The sequence below is a fragment of the Camelus ferus genome, chromosome 6 (genome assembly GCF_009834535.1).
Source record: "Camelus ferus isolate YT-003-E chromosome 6, BCGSAC_Cfer_1.0, whole genome shotgun sequence".
Taxonomy (NCBI): Eukaryota; Metazoa; Chordata; class Mammalia; order Artiodactyla; family Camelidae; genus Camelus; species Camelus ferus.
Window position 1 is genome coordinate 1,717,314 of NC_045701.1, and position 24,594 is coordinate 1,741,907.

At 42.3% G+C, this 24,594-nt stretch overlaps 1 protein-coding gene across 1 annotated transcript in view; it reads right to left on the reverse strand.

Moving 5' to 3' along the window:
* Positions 1-24,594, reverse strand: part of IQCH (IQ motif containing H) — a 187,500-nt gene that overhangs the window by 28,618 nt on the left and 134,288 nt on the right. The window contains 3 exon segments of the mRNA XM_032480865.1: positions 19,638-19,856; positions 19,858-19,925; positions 23,895-24,015. Coding sequence (XP_032336756.1) covers positions 19,638-19,856; positions 19,858-19,925; positions 23,895-24,015 — 408 coding nt within the window.

Sequence of the window (24,594 nt, forward strand, 5' to 3'; positions counted from 1 at the left end):
GAGACACATTTTCAGTTGCCTGCGTAGCTATTAGATTGCCCCGTTTAATAGCTGTTCTCCCCAGTCGCCATTGTCGTGTTCAGCCTCACGACTCAATCCAGTAGGTGGTTAGGTTTGAACAAGGTTGGTATTATTCTATCTCCTTTTGCCCGATGAGGATACTGAGATGGAAAAGTAGCCCCACGGTTTGCCCAGGAACACAGAGCACAGGCCAGAAATCTGGTCTTTTTGTAGAGCCAGAGTCTTTTTGCTACCCCAGCCTGCCCTAACTCCTTGGTTTACAAGGGAAATAGAACAGATTTCTTCAAGCCTTTTCCTCAACAGCAGGCTTGCCTGAATTGCTCAGATAATTGTTGTGTTCTCCATCTGGTTTTTCCATCGAAGACACCGCCTGAGGCATGCTTGTTTTGCGGACAGGGGTTCCTATTTCCCCCTCTAGACTGCCAGCCCTTTAGGGGAGGCTGCTCAGTCTTTGTCTTCTCACAGCGCCCGGTGTCTGGGTGGGCTCGGCTGCCAGCAGGGCACATAGCACCTCTGATGGTTCACTGTGAACTCCTTCACAGCGCTACAGGGACGGGATCTAAGTGGGTCTCCTGAAGCTGGTTTCAGATCCAAATGCAGCAAATATTCAATGAGCATCTCCTCTGTGCCAGCCCCAGGCTTTCACACATAGCACATTTAACCCTAGTCTTGATTTTCGATTTCGCTGTTACCTTCAGAACCCAATCTCTCTCTGCCCTGGCTACTCCCACCACAATTTAGAGGAGCAATGATGTACAGAGACACTGTGCAAAGGCACTACGCCTGGGGATGGAGAGAAGTGGATATGGACGTGGCTTTGACACGACTTGTAGGACTTGCAATGACTTGCTAACAGGTTAATTGGTTAGATGTGAGGGTGAGGGGAAAACATAACCAAGGGTTAGCACTGGAAAGATCCTTAAAAATCACCCGAAACAATCAGTTGATTTCATAAATGGAGCAATTCTAGCGTGAGAAGCAAAGTGCTTTGCCCTGGGTTTCAGAGCCAGGTATCGAAGGTGTGGGACAAGAAGCCAAGGTGTCTTAGCTCCCAGCCATAAAGCACCTGTTGATAGTTGTTTGACTGATAAATGACATTCACAATCCATTTTGCTAAAAATGGCTAGAAAACTAGAGAGATTTACATCAAGGCCTTAAGCAGCCCAGGCAACACAAAAATAGTCATCTGAGCATTACTTGTAAAATAGAAGAATTGCAGCTGTCCAGCATTTGGGCATTGGTTAAGAAGATTATGACATATCCAAGTGATGGGATAGTCTGTGATACTGTCATTAAAGATAATGATTGTGACTGACTTTTGATGATGTAGGAAGATACACAAAACAGCAAGAGAGGGATGTAAAGTCATACAGGCAATATGACTTCAGCTTTGTAAAAATGATAGTATATGTAGAAAAGACTAGATGAGAACATGACAAAATGTTAGCAGTCTATTGTTAATACTCGCAGATTTGAGGTAAGCAAAATTATAGACAGGCTTTCATATATATTCCAGAGCTGCACCAATGTGGTAGCTACTAGCCTCACGTACCTACTGAACACTTGAAATGTGGCTGGTTCAAATTGAGACGAGCTACACCATCTTTTGAAGGATGAAGAAGTAAAAGACTGAAATATCTTATTAATAACATTTTATACAGATTACATGTTGAAATGATACCATTTTGGTTAAGTTAAATAAAACATTATGTATTAAAATTATTTTCATCTAGTTTTTGGTTCCATTTTTAAATGAGGCTGCTAGAAAATTAAAAATTACACACGTAACTTAACATTTGTGGTTTACATTCTACTTCTGTTAGATGGCTTGCAAAAAAAGTGCATTGCAGCATCAGCCAGGGGCAGGGCCAGCAGGGGTGGGGTAGGCTGGGGAGAGGTGTGGCAGAGGCCCCAGCTCTCCACTCCCTGGGGCAGGGTGGGCAGAGCACAGGGCAGAAGGGAAACCAAGAAACTGCAGTAACCTCGTCGCTTTTAAACAAGCACATGAGAACGGAAGACAGGGTCAGGCAGAGGCAAGCTTGCCCAGAACCGTTCTGTCCCAAGGTTCTGGGTCCTGCTTAGGCTGTAAGCTTGGGGATGGAATGGTGATAACAGGCTTCTGTGTGGGGAGGTGTGGGGGAGAGGGTCCCAGTATTGAGCCCTTTTCGCCTTGGGTGTTCCAGGCAGATGGAGGCTGCCTGCTCACCCCCGCTGCTTCTGCCTCCTTCGTGTGACAGGCAGGATGGATGGCTGGTGGAGCATGTAGATGTGGGCAGATGTGCTCCGGCCCTACGTTCTGTGACTAGATCCATGTGCAAATAAAGTGGCAAGGAGTTTGGTCTTATCAACCTTCTATTATGGGCACTGGGGTGGGTATAGGACTGAGAGACTGATTTATAGATCAAATAACATTTGTTGAAGAATCATAGAATTTCAAAGCTTTAAGAGCCCATGGATGTTTTGCAGACCCATCTCGAGGTTTTCTTTTCTTCTTCTCCTTCTTTGCTTGTGAGGAGAAGGCCCCAAGGCCCCCAGACGGGATCAGTCACTCTCTAAAGGCTCTACTCTCCGCACCAGGGTTTAAGACAAGCATTTGTGACTCTCAGCAAGGCACCTCCCAGGACCACACTTTCCTCGACCAGTCACTGAGGATAACAGTCCTGGTGGCCCTTCGCTCAGTTGCCTCCAGATGCATCTGTGACGCTAACTGGGAATTCCTAAGCTTGTGCAGAATATTTTGGGGGGAGGATTTGAAAGTTTTTATTTAGAACATTTCATTCTGATAATACATTTGGAAAAATCATCAGTAGGTTGTTCAATTTTTTAATTGAAGTGTAGTTGATTTACAATATTATGTTAGTTTCAGGTGTACAGCATAGTGGTTCAATATTTTTATATATTATACTCCATTGAAAGTTATTATAAAATGTTGGCTATATCCCCTGTGCTGTACAGTATATTCTTGAAACATTTACTTTATATATAATGGTTTGTACCTCTTAATCCCTTACCGCTGTCTTGCCCCCCTACCTTCGCTCTCCCCGCTGGTAACCACTAGTTTGTTCTCTGTATCTGCGAGTCTGTTTCTTTTTTGTTATATTCATTCGTTTTATTTTTTAGATTCCACATATAAGTGATAACAGTATTCGTCTTTCTCTGTCTGACTTATTTCACTAAGTTTACCTTCCGGGTTCATCCATGTTGTTGCTTGTGTAGAATTTTGTTTTAAAGGCAGATCCTCTAACTAAGGCTACCGAGAGATGCATAAGTGAGAATTCACCCACCACAGAGGTGGCTTCAGGCCTTTAGAACAGAGTGCAGCGCACAGCCCACCCCCCTCAGCAGCTCGTCTTAGCTCACATTCATGTCTTTATCCACCATTGGATCATTTGGTTCTTTCTAGAGCAAGACCAAACCCTCAGTCAGACCCAGGGCCCCACAGCTACGGCTGAGCTGTGGAGGCGAGGCCATCTGCCCAGCTGTCTGCTTGTTGGGCGATACAGCCCTGGGTGACCACAGTTCCCTCTGTCCTTATTGCTTGGGCTAAAAACAGGGCCAAGGGCTGATTTCCTTCTTACAACTGTGGAGGCCAGGAATCCACTGGAGGGTGTTGAGCCAAGGAGGGACATGATCCAACATATTTTGAAAGGGTTACTCAGATTGTGGTGGGGAGAAGAGACCGTGAGGAGACAAGGATGGAAACAGGGAGGAGGCTGCTGCGGAGGTCCAGGTGAGAGATGATGGTGGGCGGCCCAGCGGGGTGATAGTAGAGGGGGAGGGAAACAGTCATATTACAGATACACTTCAAAGCTAGAGCCTAAAGGGCTTATAGATGGGTTGGATGCAAGGTGTGAGAGAAACAGAGGAGTTGAGGATGTCTCCAAGACTCCTGCCCTGAAACAAAGGAAGGATGAGTTACCGTGTACTGCGTGGGGCTCACTGCTAGAGGAAAAGTTTAGAGGGTGAATTAATATTTCAGGTTTGGGTGTGTTAAGTGTGAGATGCCTTTGCTGAATGGTGTTCCGGAGGATGGGATGAGATCCCAGGCACCTTTTCTCCTTTCTCAGCTGTGAAATCAGGAGGATGTGCTTGGCTGTGTCGTGGGGGTAAAGCACAATCAGTCCCTGTGGGAGGCACTTTTTACTCTGATGTCACTTTGGGGCCTCAGGCTCGAGGCTGTCCTTGGTTGAGGAGAGGCGAGTTCTGTAGGGCATGAGGCCCTCCCTAGGAGACATGCTTCTCACAGGTTTAGGCCCAGAGGAAACGAGGTTGAGAAGGGAAGGGGCAGCTTGGTAGGGAGAAGAACTGACAGCCGCTTGAGGGCAACAGGGATTAGAGGGGCCTGTGCCCTGAGGGAGGCAAATGTCTTCACTGGATGGAAAGAGCACTGGGCCAGAGACCCAGGGCCTCACTGGGAGGGGGTGTTGGCCTCGCCGTTTACTGTCTGTGTGAACTTAACTTCCTTCCCCTCTCTGGGCCTCGGTTTCCTTGTCTATTAGCAGGTCCGATGGTGTCTGTCCCTGGGGGCTGTTGTGAGGATCCAGTGGCTACATGAGATGCGTGTGAGACTGCTCTTGTGGGGCCTGGCACACACAAATCTGTCTGGACTCTGACTTGTTCCCCGTGTGACTGCCAGGAGCAGAGTCTGGCGCAGGCAGAACTCGCTTGGCTCTTGGCTGCGGTATTCTAGCTGGCTTCTCAGAGATGGGGGTGCGCTTTTAACTCTTCTCAGATGCTGTTTAAAAACAGGCTCCAGGATCCTGGCTCTCATAGAGAGAACATACTTCCTCAAGCAGCTACTAAACGAGATCTCTTCCCATTTTGATCATTTGAATTGCCAGACAGCTTCAAACTCTCCATTATGGTAAACAACACACCTGACACTTAATTTTAAAGAAGGTGGTACACTGCACTGCAAGAATTCTCCCTTAGGAAAATATTAACGCGATTATGATATTGGTAAGAATTGTTTGTATTATGTAAAAAAAAAATCAATAGACAGGCGGAGGGGACTGCAGCCTCTTGGCATGTTGCCACCTAGTGGTGGCTTCTGGGATGGCCCAGTGTCTCAGAGGTGAGGAGCTGCAGTCGCTTCTGAATGTGGCAGTCGCCCTGGGCCCTGCTCAACAATTGAAGCTCCTAGTATTCATCTTGGAGGCCTTCCCCTCTGTCCCTATGAACCCCATGTATCCTTCTGGGCATGATTTAAATAACAGCTCCACCAGGCTGTCTCTGAGCACCCAGAGCATCCATTCTCTCTACTGCCCACCCTGGATCCTACCTTGTATCGGAACTTTGGAGTTCATGGGGCCAAAGGCAGGAGAAAACCATCTGCACCTGCCTGCTACTTAGCACTTGGGGCCCAGGTGTCCACCATGCTGGGGCCTCCTTGAATTTCAAAGGCCTTTAAAATATTTGGATTCTGAAAAAACAAATGTTACTGGCCCCCAATTATGAAAGGAAAACTATTAAACAGCAACATTATAAAAATATGAACAAAATTGACCTGTCAGTTAAATGCAACACAACTCTTTAACTCAGTTATGTCTGTGTCACATTCCACGAGAGTGCATTTAATACACTTGATCTGATATAAGGTGATGGAATCTCAGAAACTAAAAATACTCAGGACAGAGAGAGGCCTTCAACAGCCCAAATGGCAGACCGAAAATGACGTTCATCATTCCCACCTCCTCACTACATGGCCGAGGGCTCCGAGAGGTGAGCTGACTGGCTTACATCCCGCAATGAGGGGAGATGCTGGAATCACGTTTCCTGACTCCTGCCCCAGCTCTTTCCACGACACCTAATTGCCAGCGTTCATAGTCCAATTTCTATGTAGTGCCAGAAGCCTCTCTGTGACTTTCAGGGAGGTGTAGGAACTACATTCAGAATTAATTTGGGGAGCCAAAATGGAAAATTGAAATTTAAACCTGCACCAGCTTTATTTATGTTTTCCACTTTTGAAAAAAAATTCACAAAAATTTTAACGTACTCTTGCCTTCCCTACTTCCTTCTCCAAACTTCTTCCACTACCTCTATAAATTTATGATTTTCTCTTTCTTACTTTTGAGATTGATGGCCTAACCGATGCTATTTGTATTCTTAAGATACAGAATTACCTACTCATTCCTTTTTTCCTTTTAAGTATTTCCTCACTTTCATATTATGAATTTTTGGAAGGCCATTTTCTTATTTTGACATTACGCACTAAGCTATAATAAACATGAAAACCCAATTTTTATACACCATTATGGGTTTCTAGGACTACTAACTATATATGCTTCTCCCATGCTAATTCAGTATAATAATTCCATGCAGTAGACAGTTCTTCTTCTTAATTTTCACACTATAAGTGTCAGGGTTGGTGAATGATTTGCTTGGCTGAGAAGTGCTCCTTTAAAGTTACTACAAATGACCTCCAGAAGGCTCTTGTGTGGACTTTCAAAGCAGAATGCTCTTGTTCTGGAGCTCCCATTGGGGACATTCCTGTGCCCGGTCCTTGAGGACATGGAAGGCGGTCTTGCAAAGTGAGGTGGGGATTGCAGCACTGGCCCCGTCAGTCCAGTTGGCAGAGTTCGTCTTTCCCTCCCATTTTCCTTGACAGCTCCAGTAAACCAGAATTTCTTATAAGGAACAACCTTGGTTGCAGACTCTGTGGGCAAGAAACACTGGCTGTGGCCTTTGAAGTGATCTTGTGCAGCTTCCTCAAACTCCAGCACGAGGCTCCAAGAAGGGAAGAGACCAGAGCTCAGAGCTTTTGATGTCAAGTCCAAGGCAAGTTTGCTTACATTTGGGAAATTCCTAGAGAGGAGAATTAAACCAATAGCAGACCTCTCATTCATATCTGAATCCTGCATAATACCCAGCACCGCACTCCTGACATGGGTGTGCAATAAATCTTTATTGAGTGATTCCATTAAATAATACAAGGAAATAAATCTTCCTTTTAAAACACAGACAGGAGCAATACCACTTCAAACCCACAAGGATGGCTGACATATAAAAGACAATAACTAGTGTGGGCAAAGACAGGGAGATATTGGAACCCTCATTCATTGTGAGATTGTAAAATGGTGCAGCCACTTTAAAAAGGTTTGGCAGTTCTTCAAAAGTTAACACAGAGTCACCGTATGACCCATCAGTTCTACTCCTAGGTGTACAACCAAGAGAAAAGAAAATGTGTTGACACAAAGACTTGTACATGAATGTTCAAAGCAACGTGATTCATAATGGTCAAAGAGTGGAAGCAATCCAAATGTCCAACAAATGATGAATGGATAAAAAGAGTGGTACATCCATACAATGGAATATTATTCAGCCATTAAAAGGAACGAAGCATTGATATATGCTTAAACATAGATGAAACTTGAAAATACTCTGTTAAGTGAAAGAAGCCAGTCACAAAAGACCACCTACTATATGATTCCATTTATAAGAAATGTCAAGAATAGAGAAAGCCTAAGAGACAGAAAATGGTTTTCAGTGGCAAAGGGCGAGACGATATGGGGAATGATTTCTTTTCTTTTTTTAAAACTGAAGTATAGTTAGTCTACAATGTTGTGTTCATTTCTGGTGTACAGCATAGTGATTCAGTCACACACATATATATTCTTTTTCATTACAGATTGTTACAGGATACTGAATATAGTTCCCTGTGCTATAGAGTAGGACCTTGTTGTTTATCTATTTTATATATAGTAGTTAGCATCTGCAAACCCCAAACTCCTAATTTATCCCTCCCCGCCATGGGGAGTGATTTCGAATGGGTGCATTTTCTTTTTAGAGTAAAAGAAATTGTCTAAAATTAGATAATGTGATGGCTATGTAACTCTGTGAGTAGACTAAAAGCCACTGAACTGTATGCTTTGAAAGAGTGAGTTTTATGTATGTGATTTCTCCATAAAGTTGCTACACACACACACACCTGAGTAAGCAGTCTTCAGTCTGGCCTGCCAGCAGGACTCTGCCACTGTGTTAGCCTCTGCTCCTCTGAGCATCACCCCAGACGCTGCTTTAACAGACCCATCCCTCTGATACCATTTGCCCCTAAGTTCAATTTCTAGCAAATGAAAGACGCATTAAGGAAAGTGTTTCCTTTCTTCCTTCCTCTTTTCCTCCCTCCTTCTCCCCATCTCTTCAAAAATTCAACACACTGTTTCTTAATATACAGCTCAGTCTCAGGAGAATGCACCAAGAGGGCTTGTTAAGTCATGGCAGATGAGTGTGCATTCTTAGTTTTAGCTCTGCTCGTATTTGGTAAGCGTTTTATATAATCTTCAAGGCAATTTGTAGAAAATCATTGTGAAGTCACTTTATTCATCCACAAGTGAATAAAAAATACAAAATACTTACGTTGGTATTTTCCCCCCAAATCTCATGTTTTTTTGGCATACCATCAGTCTTTAAAATGTAGTTATTTCTCTTAAAAGTGTCTTTTTCTATATTGAGCCTCTTTAGAGATGTCCTCTTGTCCACACTCCTCCTTGCGGAGGGTAGGGCTCTTAGTTGCTGCCACACGGGGTTCAAAACCTGTTCCTCCCGGTTCAAGAAAGAGCTGCAGAAGAACCCAGTTCTCCGTGGTGGTACCGCCAATTCCACATTCTTCCTGGACCCATGTGTGACTGACTCTTCTCTCTGCATTTCCTTTGTATCTCCTGACAGTGTTCTCCCATGGGAGATGAATTCTGTTATTTTATTCTGACTTCTGTTTTGTATTGGTTCCTGACTTAGCCTGGTCAAGTTTCAGTGGGTTGGCTTGAATTGTTTACATATTAAGACATTTATGAAGACATTGGATAAGGTCTTAAAAAAACAGACATAACGAAGTAGGTACTTTAGAGCGGGCTAGGAATGTGCCATAACTGGGGAAGACTGACTTCCCTCAAGATGTGAAGACATCTCATTTATTTATTTATCGGGGCTTGGACTGACAGGCAACACAATGACTCTTATGCTTAAGAAAGCAAAATATATGTTTAAAGGAATATATGTATTGTTAAAACAGTTCTATTTATGCAAAAGATTCATGTAACTTTATAAAGGTTTTCAGGGATTTTAAAGGACTTTAAGTGCTGTGTAAGACTGTACTAGTAACAGATGTTCAACGGCGTGTTTAAGTTTTTGTTTTACTGAAAAAGCAATGGATTACTTGATATATTTTTAAAATCATACCAAAGCCACCACATTTTAAGTATAGCTCAAATTCATTATTTCTAAAAAGCATTAAGTGATCTAAAATAACATAAGGGCTCCTAAAAATAAATATTACTGTCGTGGAGCTGGAAGATTTTGTTTGCTAACTATTCCCTTCAGAGTCCCAGTCTTTTGTGTCACTTCTTGTTCTTTTTCTATGAAGACAGATGGTGTCAGTAATTGTCTATATATTTAATTAAGTTAAAAAGCTACAAAGTAAGATATTGGCAAAAAAGTAGGATTTTGTGCTAGGAGCAAAGAAAGCAAAAGGAAGCAAAAATTGATAGCATCAGACACTGTTCCTCACCAGACACACATTTTGGTATCCATATGTGTTGGAATGTGAGATTGGGTTTCATCAACATAATGACAAGAACAAAGGCATTTATCCTGAAAGGCAAAACCCCTAATAGAATTCTGGCTGGCGATTCTCTTACATTTCTGACCAGCAAGCTGGGAATGACTTTTCCTATTGCCCACGTCACCTCCAACCTTAGCGTGACACTCAGTGGTTGTTTTAAACTCCCCTAATACTCAGGTTTTCGCCTGGGATTTCTCACCTAGCAGGCTAATTATTGTGAAATTATTATGGAGGGAAAAGCAGTAGCTACTTGTAGAAAGTGGTTTGGAAAACTGACTTAACCGTTCTTGTGGTGTCTGTTTTCAATGTTCCCATCCCGTGAATCCACCTTCTGGCTTAATGGCAATATGGCGCTCCCAGCTGTGGTGCTGTGTACAGGCTTGCTCATTTAAACTCTTAAAGCTTAAAAATGGCTACCACAACACTGATTTTGTTCCATTGCGCTTAGTCATTAACATTTAATGATTACCTTATGTGCTGAGCACAAGGATGGAATATATTAAAAAAAAAATAGGAGATGTGTTTTCTGGCTTTAAGCTGTTCGACTCAATTCAACAAGCATATTGAGGAGATACAAGAGAAACATACATCTTCTTTGGCGATGGTGGCTGAGGAGGAGGGAGAGGCTTACAAAGGAAGTCACCATCAATTCAATGCAGTACCGGGGGAATATTTACTGTGAGAGAAGGACCATGGGCTCAGCAGGCAGCTGAATCATAGTTTGAACCCTAGATCTGCCACTTAGTCCTTGTGTGACTTTGAACATGTCACTTTAGCCTCAGTTTCCTCATTTGTAAATTAGGAATAATACTCATTTCTCAGGGTGTGAGGATTAGGAAGGCTACGTGTAAAATACATACCAGAATGTCTGGCACATGACAAAAATTCAATAAATAGTTAACATTATCATTAATAATTACTCTAAAAAAAAAGAAGACAAGTGAACTTCTATATAAAACAGAAACAGACTCACAGACACAGAAAACAAACTTGTGGTTGCCACGGGGGAGGGCGGTGGGAAGGGATAAACTGGGAGTTCAAGATCTGTAGATACTGACTGGTATATATAAAATAGATAAGCAGGTTTATACTGTATAGCACAGGGAGCTATATTCAATATCTTGTAGTACCTTATGGTGAAAAAGAATATGAAAATGAATATATGTATATTCATGTATGACTGAAGCATTGTGCTGTACACCAGAAACTGACACAACATTGTAAACTGACTATACCTCAATCAAAAAAAAAAAAAAAAGTTACTCTGGCCATCAGTATTACCTTAGCTCAGAGAAGCTAGACAATGACTAGAAGCTAGAGAATGAAGTGGCAATTGAAGGGGGATTAAGTAAGTTGGGTTTCCATGAGGAGTTGGATTTTGAAACATGTTTTGAAAGAAGGGAAGTTGTATATTGACAGAGGGGAAAGGAAAGGCCAGTTGTAGGCGTGGAGGTAGCATGTGGAGGCAGGAGGAGGATGCATTTATTGAAAGTGGGAGCCGCCAAGCAGGTCAGCCTGCCTGTGCTACAGAGCACTTCGGACATGATCAGGGAGAAAGGCAATTAGTGCCACATGGTGAGGGACGGATGGTTCAGGGCTATTTTAAGAAATAGGTAAGGCCCAGAAAAAATCACCCTGTACTTTGTCACCCCAACATTATGGTCCAGATAAAATTAAATTAAAATGAACATTAAGGACCAATTTTGAAAGGGAAAATTTATCACACAAAAAGTCTTAACAGCTGGGAAGTAGGAAGGGCCACTCAGCTTTGTTTTTGTGATACTGGTGGGCGAGTCGTAACCACATGCATGCGGAGAGTGTTTTGGTTTTTCTTAGCATTAGCAGGGAGACTTTTCCTTTCTCCCTACCTGCTGCCCTCCTGAGTCCTGCAGAGCTGTGGCATCTCCTGAAAAGTGCACGATACAGTGCAAGTGGCTGCATTTGCCCTTCCCTGGCAGTGTTTCTGGTAATTAAAGTTAGTCAAAGACCGCAAAGTCCAGAGAGAATTGTCTAAGTTTCATTCAAAAGGAAGCAGAAATTTCCATGATGAGAGCAGTCATCTGAAGAAATCCTGTGTGCAGCGACTAGATGTAAACAGGGGTCTGGTCTGTGTGGAACCAAAGTTCTAACCAAGAGCTGCTGTTTAGGCTTGGGTTCAATCTTTCTGAAGGTTGAGGTTTACAATGTAAGGGGACCAACCCAACATTTAAGGATAGTCACATACGGCAAGATTATATATAGCAAAGTTGGCCACTAGTTTACCTGCATCATCAGTGTTAAGGAACAGAATTGTCATTTTCACTGTAAAAATTATTGTCATCATTGTCTTTGTGCGTATTGCAGAAGTCATCACCATCACCATCACCATAAGTATCACTTGCACATTACAGGTCTCTTTCATTGACACAAAGATGCAGACCTTTTAAAGGGACAGGTCTTTTACTTTGATGCTTCAAAACCCTTGGGATCGATTTTCCCTTCATTAGGTATTAACTTGTGATTTACAGTGTGCCTATTACAGCATTTTAAAAACATTGAATAACAGGCACTTCTGTTTATACTAAAGGCCTATTAAATTTTAATTTAGACATACACTGTTAACCATCTCATGTATAAATAAAATACCTTCCCTAAAGAGAAAAAGTAAATCTCACTGAGGTCCCTTGGTGAATACCTTGTATATCTTGAAGATAAAGATAGGAAGATCTTGCAAATGAGAGTACTAGAGGGGAATTCAGAGAAGTATTCATTCATTTATTTAATAAATATTTACCGTGAGTCTGTTATATGCTAGGCATGGTGCTAGGTGCTGGGTATTCAGCAAATAATAAGAAGAAATTATGATATTTCTGTAGACTTTGGTTTTTCCACTCCCTGAAATAAATATATTCACTTCCGATGCTTATATATCACTTTGAGCTGATAATGTTCACTGACTTTTAAAAGTAATGCTAATTCAATTCAGATTCCACTCACAGTTTGAGAACCTGCTGAGGGCTCGGGCGACAGTTTTACATGTGATTATGCTGCTTGATTTAATAAGAACAGCACCTTATATCTGCTCAGCCTCTCAGAACATCCAGTGGGAAGGAGGGCAGGGATTCACCATTTGTCAATGAAAATGAGGTTCATAAGAGGTCCGGTGAGTTGTCTAAAGTATCACGACTGGTAAGTGGAAATACAGGGGCCAGAACCCATTATCCATCACAAGGAACGTATTTTCAGCTCTCTCTTTTTTTCCTATTCTAAGCTGATACATTTGTGTTTAGAAACTCACTGAAACAGCTTTCAGAATATATGAGATATTCTCTGATATATATCAGGGTCTCCATTTTTCTCTTTCTTCATAATTTGAACTTTGTAACAAGTCTCATTTCCTTCTGTAGCTACCTTACGTGTCCAGGAAGGGCCATTGCTGGAAGCCTGCAGCTGTTTTTCATCTAAACTCTTTTTTCAAAGATTAGATTTCCTTTCCTTTTAAAAAAATAATACCTATCAATGCTTCTGACAGAGATAGCTATTTCAAAAGTTTACAATGATCTAAACACACAGTTTTCAATCTGAGGATTTCAAAAGAAAGCATCTTTGCCAGTCTGTTTGTTGAGTGACTTTATATAAAAAGAACTGGAGAGTGATATATAAATGCACATTTATATGAGACAGGTCAGATGTGTTGTTTATAAGACTTAGAGCATCATTTTTATCCCCTTGTGTGTTTTGTGCATTTCTACCATCACCCTTCACAACATCTTTCCCACTTGGAACACACTCTTACCCTCCTTTAAATCCTAGTTATCTTTCAGCTCAGATCCCACCTACTCTGTAAAAACCTCTGTTGATTGCTCCAAACAGAAGACAGTTAGATTGGCATTGCCTTTTTGATGTCTCTTATATTGTTCTATGTAGTTGTCACCTAAGCTTTTTCTTGTAATTCATTTATCAAGTCTGTCTCCCCAACTAGATTGTGAACTCCCCCAGGGCAGGCGTTTTCACTTCTTTTGCATCTTTGCGGCCTCTCTAGCACCTACCATCATGTCTTGTACATACTAGATGCTCAATAAACACTTGTTCTTTCCTTTAGAATTTCCCAAAAGTAAATATAAGTAAGCTCAACAGATCTGGGTGTTCTGGAAGTTCCAGAAGTCCATGAATCAACTGGCTATCATGGAATTGTCATTGCATTAGACATCATGAAGAGGTACTATGAAAATATTATTGAAATAAATAATTTTTGAACTCAGAAGTCAAATAAGCTAACCGACTCATTTTACAGATGAGAAAACTGAAGATGACAGAAAGAAAGAGATAAGCTCAAGGTAACATAGTAACTTAGAAAAGGAGCTAGTTTGACTATTTGAAACTTTAGTGTGCTGAAGAACATAACAAATAAACTTGAGACACAAATGGTAAGGTTCAGTGTCCAAGTACAGATGTGGTAGGCGAAGAACACAGCCGGATTGGCTGGGAGGTTGGTTACCCTGAAGAAATAAATTGATTGAGCAAATAAGTAGATATATTGAAGATAAACAGACACAGGTTTCTCACTGTTGGAGAAGGTATTTCTTTTTAAGGGTGGAAAAGGGGAAATCTAGAAAGAATCTTGAAGTGTTAAGATTGGAATTAGAAGTATTGGCAGGAATGCATGGTTTTAAAATATATACATTAATAGGTAGAGAAATGGTTATAGATGCATGCATGTCTGAATATATGTGTGAACATATGCTTGTGTGTATGTGTATTGTACATATATAGCGCGTGTAATTCCTAGCTCTGTTCCTTGAAAGAAGCCAGAAGCAATGACACTCCAGTAGCAATAAGACCACCAAGAGCCCAGATCTTCTTACCCGTCCTTCGCTAAAAGGACCCAGAGCTCTTAGGCTGGTCCTAGGTCTGGATCTGAGAAAAGGTAAAATGAACCTGTAACATCTCGTTGTGCTAGAAAGTAAGACAGTGCTCAGAGGATAAAGGGGACACATCAAAAGGACACAGAGCCACCCTAAGGGGTCTCCCACTAGCCAAATCTGGGACAACTTGAACACCAAAATGACGAAAGTGTCAAAATATAATTGACCTAAAAGACTGGAAACTCACAAGTTCAAACTGGTAAAAATACGTATGTAAATAAATAATACATACATAAATAAAAGGTGGGAAAAGGACAGACTCTCCCCTGCAGTAGACTTCCAACTAGTGTATGTAGAAAGAGTGTTGGAAATAGAAAATTACCACTGTCATCATGGTGGCTGACTCAGGAGAAAGTTGGTAGTGGATACTAAGTTTTGTGTGGAAATTTGATGAGGAATAAGACACAGGTGTATGCTTGGAACACCTTTCCACAAAAAGATTACTAATCAATTGCAAAGGAAAACACAGTGATTTTATGGCGGAGAAATATGCTGGAAAAAAAGAAAAGCCACAAGTGAAAATCTGGGAAAAGATACTTATAATATGTGTAACAAAGGATAAGAGTTTCTTATACATAAAGAGCTTCTACAAATCAGCATTTATATTATAGTCCAATTTAAAAGGGGCAAAAGACACATGAAGAAGGCGCATGAAAAAATGCTCAATGTTGCTAATTATCAGAGAAATGCAAATCAAAACTACAATGAGGTATCACCTCACACCAGTCAGAATGGCCATCATTCAAAAGTCCATGAATGATAAATGCTGGAGAGGGTGTGGAGAAAAGGGAACCCTCCTACACTGTTGGGAATGCAGTTTACTGGAGCCAATGTGGAAAACAGTATGGAGATTCCTGAAAAAACTAAAAATTGACTTACCATATGATCCAGCAATCCCATTCCTTGGCATGTATTGAATGAAAGATACATGCACCCCAATGTTCATAGCAGCACTGTTTATATTTCCAATACATGGAAACAGCCTAAATGTCCATTGACAGATGACTGGACAAAGAAGTTGTAGTAACAATGGAATAGTATTCAGCCATGAAAAGGAATAAAATAATGATTTTTGCAGCAACATAGATGGACCTGGAGATTGTCATTCTAAGTGAAGTAAGCCAGAAAGAGAAAGAAAAATACCATATGATATCACTTATATGTGGAATCTTAAAAAAGGGCAAATGAATTTATTTACAGACAGAAACAGATTCACAGACATAGAAAACAAACTTATGGTTACCTGGAGGAAAGGGGCTGTGAAGGGATAGATTGGGAGTTTGAGATTTGCAGATACTAACTACTATATATTAAATAGAGAAACAAGTTTATACTGTATAGCACAGGGAGCTAGATTCAATATCTTGTGGTAACCTATAATGAGAAAGAATATGAAAACAAATATATGTGTGTATATGTATGACTGAACTATTATGCTGTACACCAGAAATTGATACAACATTGTAAACTGACTATATGTCAATAATAAATAAATAAATAAATAAATAAATAAATAAATAAATAAATAAGGCAAAAGATATAAGGGAATTAAGACAAGATATGTAAATGGCTAAGAAATTTATAAAAAGATGTTCATCCTCACTAATAATCATAGAAATGCTGAGTAAAACAGATGCCATTTCCCCGTTAGACCAGCAAAGAATGAGAGGTTGATAATATGCCAGTCTCTTCATTGGGACCACAATGCATGTAAATTAGAAGAGAAAATAGTGTTTTCTGAAGTGATGTCTCTTGCAAAGTGGCAAGAGTACTTACTAGTGATTTTGCAAATAATCTGTTATATACAGGGAGTTAACATACTTCCTTTGCCAATATAGAAACTACTTTTGGTGTGCTGAGAACTTCTTCCAATGTTCTACTGAAAATTGTAACACAAACGGACATACCCTGAAGTATTAATGCGAAGAGACAAGGAGGATGATAAAACCAGAGAATCTTGGGTTAATATTTATTTATCTCACTCATCAACTAATGTTTGAGCTCTTCTCTAAAAGCCTCCAGCGTCTGCTAGAATACCTCTATTGTTCATTCATTCATTCTTTCAATATTTATGTACTCACTGAACACCTACTTTGTGCCGGGGCAGAGATAGTGGTGAGAATTGGGGAACAAAAAGAGTACATCTCAAGGAGCTTACACTATAGAGGGGGAGCAGCTTTAATCAGATAATCACGCAAATAAGTTTAAAATTGGAACAAAAGCAAGTGGTATGAAGAAGAGGTACATGATGACATGAGAACCTACAACAGGGAATGTGACTTTAAAGCTCCCCTAAGAAAATGTGGCTTGAACTGAAATATGACAGATGGGAAGGGGTTAACTAGGTAAAAAAGAAGAGGCAAGAGCATTTCGGGCAGAGGGGCAGCATGTGTAAAGGCCCTGTGGCAGGAGGTAGTATGACAAGTAAGGGGGTTGGGAAAGAGAAAAAAAGCAGGGAGTTAGGGTGAGCAAAGGCTGTCAAGGCACATGGGACCAGCCAAGTGAAGGGTGGAACCTTTATCCCAGAAGCTGGGAAAGGTAAGCCCTGAAACAGGAGTGTTGGGAGAAGATACCTCTCACTGAAAATTCTCTTCATGCCAAACTTGAATAAATCAAAACCATAAGTAAGCTGTCTCCATAGCTCCATCCTCCCTACCGCCTCAGGGATCACAGATTTAATCCCTGCTTCTCATGACCAATTTGGGGAGGGCAGCTTCTGGCTTCTCCTCCCCTTGCTTCCGTGCCACCCAGCTCTTTTGCCAAAGGGCACTGTTCCTGTTCTCCCTCCCCGTAGGTCGATTCCTGAACGCCCTTCGTGTCTTTTTCTCTCTCCATGTGTGAGCCTGATAGAGGAATGCAGAAACCAAAGGAGGGCTCAGGAAGGCAAATGGAAAGTGATCATTCAACAATCTGAAAACTGCTCAAAACATAAACTCTCACTTTGATACTATCATCTGACTGAATTGGAGGATTGTAAAACCGAGAATAATGAATATAAAACAACTAAACTGCATTTACAGTGTTGGATGGCCAGAGGGTATCAGGAGAGGGAGGGCAGGAGGCCACTTCATTCTTTAGACAGAGTTCTGGTCACCCAACACTAACACAGGAGGAACTGAGCATTTTGAAAAACGAGTCTTGAGAAGTACTAGTGAATTTAAGCATTACCATTTGTTGGGGGGTGGCGGGTGCAGTCGGGAGGGGGCAAAGCAAAAGAGGTTAAAAATTATTTATCTAGACTTATTATACATCAGAGCCAGACAGGTGCACACAAAGAAGGTCACAGATGAAATATTGAAGAAATAAAAGCATATTGTAGAATAATAATACATAAGATGTTATGATCTATAAAAAGTTTAAAAATAAACAAAATTAAACTATTATTTATGGCTACATCTGAAACCCTGGGTAATCGTCAATTAAATCCTGTTTCACCTGTAATCTGCCTTCATTAATCAAGGTCGTTTTAATTGTTGCTACAATAAAAACTTGTAAGTCCTCAAAGCAGCATGTAGTCTAAACAATCAGGTGTTTGCCTGAGTTATTTTCCAGAAACTTGGACTCACCTGTGTCCAGTTCGAGCTGAGGCAGTTAAGGCTGGATAGGACCACCCACCCTCCAACTGGGCATGCGTGAGTGTCAGCTCAGTGACACTGTGGCATCAGAGGGCAGAAAACTCCATCCTCAGATCGCGCCAAGTGCCTCTGTTTTGAACACACCTCCCATGACGTGGCCTGTAGCTTCATTACGCCCATGCGGAATGACGAGTCCCTCACCTTTTTCTTATTTCCAGTCACCTGTCCCCACGCTCCCCATGCCTAGGTCCACCCTGCTTCTTTATCCTATAAACATCTCAAGCCCCTGGAGGCAGATCTGAGGCTTGTTCCCCTTTCTCCTCGCTTGGTTGCCTTGTGAATAAACCCTTTCTTTGCTGCAAATCTTCGCTTGCTGTGCATCAGGTAAACACGCCTGCCTGAGCAACACATTCATGTGCGATAAAAGCATAAAGACACGGAAAGGAATGAAAGTCCCAAGTGTAAGATGGTAGGTGCCTCTGGGAGGAGGGAGGGCCGCGTGAGGGAGGCCGGCAAGGAGCACACTGGGCTGAGGTGGTCTTGGTTCATCGTATTAGGATCGAGACCTTTTTATATTTATGAAATATTTCCCAATATAGTTTTTTAAGAAGGAAAATTGATCACCCTAAGTTGCTGGTAACCATTACTACTACTGATAAGAAAAGGAACAGAAACAAGGACTCTTACCTCCTTCCTAGTGATTGACTTTCTATCTAAGAACAGATTCTAGAAAGTTTCACTCCCTGGATGGCCTAAAACAGTCTCACAATAAGATACAGGCAGAGCACTGATGGGCAGAGCTGAGGCCCCACTGGGATGAGATGCGGTCACTCAAACTCCAGCCGCACCCAGTGAGAAGACCCTGGTGTGCCAGCAGAACCAGCCCAAACCTGGCCCGAGCTCGTTCCTAACACGACACTGAGTTGTTTTTTAGAGACAACAGAACAGAACCGCCAAGTCATACAGCCAAAGCATGCACAGAGGGGAACATTTTGACTTCAAACAACACCTGGAACCAAAGTTTCTACCCCCCTGGAACCAAAAGACTGGCAGGACATGACCAGAATCTGGACACTGCAGCCCTTTCAGAGTGAAGGACCCACTGTCCAGGAAGAGCCGGTGCTGAAGTCCCCTTACCACACTTTACCATAAATGGACGTGTTCTAAAGCCCTTCTTCAATGGAAACCTGCTCCACATCCCAACCCTCCCCCTCAGCTCATATAAGCTTGACCAAACCCCAAATCAGGGAGACACAGATTTGAGCCTGCCTCCTGTCTCCTTGCCAGCTGACCTCGGAATAAAGCCTTTTCTTTTATCAAAAGCCAGTGCCATAATGTTGGCTTCCACACCCATTGGGCAGCAAATCCTTTGCTCGGGGGGATAACACTGGTCCTGTATTTACTGATGTGAAGCCTGGTCTCCCTCGAATTTGCATGGACCAAGTAAATGCTGAATTTACAGTCAGCTCATCAGAAGAGCTGTGAATCTCAGAAACCCCCTCACAGTCCCTGTTGCACGAGGGTGGACGGTGTGGAGTCTTTACGTATTTTAGTATTTCACACGGCATCAAGTCGACTTACCTGCTGCTCCATGGTGCTTGGATCAATAAAAGTCACCAGGTCTATGGAAAAGTAACCAACCACATTTTTCATTTTACAAGCATTTCCAATTTGGAGGCACAAAGAACTGAGAACTTGGGGATCCACTGAGGTCTGAGGCATGGTGGTCCCAGAGGAGATGAAGGGGCCTTCAGCATGAAACTGGTCCCCCGTTGACAGCACCCTGATTTCTCCACTTGGGCTCTATCAGCATGTCCACCGTCAGGTTGGTGACACTCTCTGCAGGTGGGTATGCTTCGATCACGCCTCCTGTAGGGGAAAAGCACGGAGTGGGTGAGAGGATGAGTTTGTGTGGACCATGCCCATTGAGAGCAGGAGGAAAGAGGCCAGGCTTTGGCGGAGGCACTCAGGCTCAGAGCGTGCATCTGATGTATCTTGTAAGACTTCGAGCAAGTAGCTTCAATTCTCTGAACTTCCCTCCCTCATCTCTAAAATGGGCATAATAAGACTTACCTCCCCAGATTGTTGTGAATCCTCCTGATGCCACATCTACAGTATTTCGTGCAATGCTTGGCAAGCAGCAGGACTCAACGAATGGTAGTTTTGATCGTAATTAGGAAGACACTGTAAACATCACCAGGTTTATGCCCATTCATTACATAAACGATGAACCCAAGGACTGTAGCAAATCTCTCAGGGGGAATTAACTGCCCACAGTCCACAGTTTGTACCTGGATGACCAGTGCTCTTTCTGTTCAGCTTTCCCTGCTTTTTGAAGTTTTGACAGCTTAGGGCTTTTGTCAGGCATAAGAGAACACTGACCATTATGTCAGCCAAAGGCCTTCTATATATAGGCAGTTGTTTTAAAATAAGGAGCCAGGAGATGCTGCCATTTTTTTTTAAAATTGAGTCATAGTCAGTTTACAATGTTGTGTCAAATTCCAGTGTAGAGCACAATTTTTCAGTTATACATGAACATACATATATTCATTGCTGCCTTTTTTTTCACTGTGAGCTACCACAAGATCTTGTATATATTTCCCTGTGCTATACAGTGTAATCTTGTTTATCTATTCTGCATATGTCTGTCAGTATCTACAAATTTCGAACTCCCAGTCTGTCCCTTCCCATCCCCAATGCTGCCATTCTTGAGGAACAGGTAAGCTTCCTCCGTGCTGACAAGGGAGCTTTATAATTTATCATATTGTACCTTTTGCTCTGAATAGCAAAAATCACAGATGCAAATTTGATGCTCATAGCAGCCGTATCAGCCCTGGCTAAATTTGTGACCTAGCTCATTGGTGTCCACAAAAATTACATGGCCCCATTTTCTGTTTCTAGGCCTAACTTATAAATCTTACTGTATACATCCCTTTTATAGAAAAAAATTAAATATTGTTCGTAAAGAATTAGATAACATAATTTACAAGTAAAAGCAACTAAGTGTTTCTAGACAAGGCAGCCTCTGGAGCCTGACAGTATTAAGATAAACTTGGCCTGTGTTTCAGGAATTTGCTGGGAGATGACCTCTGCCCACAGGCTTTGAATAGCATATATGGTTAAACCCTGAGATTTTAACAGTTCTCAGATGCAGCCATCTGTTACTTTATATGAAAGGCGCTTTCCTTAAATGACTATAAATGTGGTTGGAGTTGGTCCTAAAGAAAACAGAGTTTCAGAAGGAAAATGAATTTATCTTTTTGGTTGGTTTGAGATGTGCTTTTCTTCAAATGAAGTTTCCTGTCCTGTGCTGGACCTAAATACTGGGTGTTGGGGATTTAGCAACGTAAAGTCGATGGAACAGCAATAACAAAACCCACAAAAATTAGCAAAAAAACCCAAAAAACCAAAAACCAAAAAACCCCCACAAAACCTATTGAATCTCTCTGACTCAGAAAACTTTGTGGCTTTAGCCATCACCTACATTTTGAAAGATGGTGCTTCAGTGAAAACACATTATAGTTACCAGATTATTTTACTTCAAAGTAGTTTATTTGTATCATCTTCTTAGCGACATGACCACAGTCTTTTCACTGTTAATTTTTCTCCTTTCAAAGCAATTCATTCCTCTTTAAAAATGTGTTGCCTTTGATGTAATCCCATGACGATGTAGAAATCTAATCTATAGCACGTTTTGTGGCCGTAAGTACAGTTGAGAGAATAGAAATGAGAAGAAACAGGCCAGAGGGGAAGATGGCAGGAGATGGTGGCCTTAGGGTCAGGAAACCGGGAGGACGACCCCGCCCAGTGCACACTTTATGCAGGGCCTGCTGTATGCACTGGGCTCAGAGCCGGGCAGAGGTTGGAAAACACGTGACTTGACCAGAACCGGATTTCTGAGACGTGCTCAAATTGTAGGATCGAACTGTGTTCCCACTCCCCACGTGTTCGTGTGTGATTTTGCCCCAGTCACGTCCTAGCTCTAAGCCTGTTTCTTCGTCTCTGAAATTGGCTCAGTAAAGCTTGTTCTGCCTCCCGTAAACCGGCACTGTGGTTACACAGCTCAGGTGCCACGGTGCCTGGGAAGACTCTTTCTAATCTACAAAGCTTACGTGAAAATAAATAGATCAGAGGAGAGTGTGCAGGCTGACCTTGGAAGATCTGGGAACTTCCTAACCTCCTGTCCTATATGGACCTGAAGATCTTTCATGGTCTTCCCCTCCTAACCGAAGAAAATCCTTTATTCTTAACCATTTTGTTGTTGTTGTTGTTGAGCATACCTTATTTTCTTCCACTCAAGCATGGGGCAGACTCCTTTAGTTTTACTTTTCTGGCAGTGGGTGCATGTGGAAACTTGGAGACTCACAGAAATTTAGATTTGAGAGGACACTGAAGGCCATGCAGCATAACTGCCCCCTCCCCACGCCTCTTCTCCCCACACCAGTGAAGAATCCTTTCTCAGCATTCTTGTTAGATGGCAGGCCACCTGACGCCTTGCTGAAATAATCCACGAGCAGAGTGTTCACTGTGCCCTTCCACCCCACTCTGCCTTGCCGTGTGTTCCAACACCCAACAGACCTGTCCTTTCTGATGCGATCTCACACCCTGAGATAAGAGGGGTTCCCTTAACTACACCCACTGGCTCCAGCCGAGACTCCAGGAGCAACACGGGTAGCTATTTATTGGCTCTGCTGTGTAGACATAGAGTGATTTGTATTCACAGAGTGGTATGTTTTCACAGAGTGAATTTAGTCTTTTGTACCTCAGTCTGCTCCTCTATAAAGCGAGGGTGATAATGGTACCCACCTCATAGGGCTGTTGTGAGGACCAGATAAATTAATCTACGTGTACTTAGAATAGTGTCTGGCACATAGTCAGCACAGACTGGGCTTATTAAGTTATCTTCCCTGCGCTCTTCCCGCCATTGTGCTGCTGCTGCTGGCATTATCTAATATAATATTACTATGGTATTATAATTTATTATTGTTAATATAATGTCATTATCACTTGACAGTGGTGAGTACAGTGGACAGATCTCTCTTACTATTCATGGGGGGTAAATGTGTAAGAGTATCTGCCTTACCTGTAAGGTCCTAGAGAGTGAGGAGCATCGTGTGGACGTGCCTCGGTGGAGGACTCCCACAGGACCCCCACGGCTGGGGATAAGCATCGTTTGCTCCACTCATCCCCTCACCCACTGACCTCCTAGTGTTGTTAGAAAGTTGAGAAGTTAGGAGGATGAGGAAAGAAGCGGAGACTGGCTTTGCTCCAGAGCTGCAGATGATCCTTATTTAAAAAGTCTGCCTTTAGAACTGAAAGTGAGACCATTTCTATCTTCCAGGAAATGGAAGGAGAAACTAGCATTTCTTAAAGACTTATTTTGAGTCAGGCTCCATGGTAAAAAAAAAACTTCCATATCACTGAATTTCATTGAAGCCTCCCAGCAACCCTGTGAAGTAGGTGAGGACACTGGGCCTCCAAGGCTTTAAGAAGCTTGCTCAAGATCAAGCATGGGATCCAGACCCAGGTCATCTGATTCCAAAGCCCACCTCTCAGGAGAAGTCTGTGATGCCAAAAAAAAAAAAAAAAAAAAAAAAAAAAAGGCCAGAATCTCGCTATGCATGGCATGCTTGGCATGTTCAATTCCTGTTTACTTGAGGCTGATGTGAGATAAATATTTATGTCAAGTTTAAAGGAGAAAGAAGATCTGCTTGTAGGAGCACTTTCTAAACCAACAGAAGAGATGCAAGGTATTGAAATTGGCCCCAGGTTGACCCAAAACTAGAACTCAAGGTTGTGCAGAGCAATCCTCAGCAGAAGCCTCGCAGTCTTATTTACCTTGACTGAGAAATGTTTGGAGGAATTTGCTCCACGTGGGGAACCGTTTCTTGTTGACTGGCTGTGCGTGCTGTGCTAAAATGCCCGCCAGCTCCTCGGAGATCTTCACCAAAGCTGGCTCCTGCAGAAACAAATTAAATAGAACCACAAGCAATTTTACTACAGAAATGAAAACTGCTTGTGGAGTGATTAAAAACCAGGCCTCCAACAGGCAAAAAAAATGTGGTTACTGTTTACCCAGAGTCAGAAAGCCATTTTGAAGATTTTCTCTATTTTTCCAGCCATTTCAGTTTTCATATTTTGAAGTGCTTTTGTTCCTAAATATTGCTGCTAATTGTGTCTATCGTCTTTTCTGTCTGGGCATCAGGTAACCCCCATTTCAGGCCCACAGCAGCCTGACAAACAGAGTGTCCTCGGGCACTGGGCCTCCCCACCCTGGGCCTCAGTTTCCCACTGGGTAAAAGGTGGGGTTAGCCACCTTTTCCGTAAGATCCTTCAGATCAGATTGTTTTTATCCTATGACCCTAACAGAGCTGACTCTGGGACAAATGATGGAGTTGGCAGCATCTTTCTTGGGCACCTTCATCTCTGTAAGCCCCCGGGTCGGGGGGGCCTCCATGTAACTGTGGGATCCAAGCCTTGAACCAGGACTGACACCAAAGCGGTGGGATTTAGGAGGGGGCAGGTTGGAAGAGCGAGG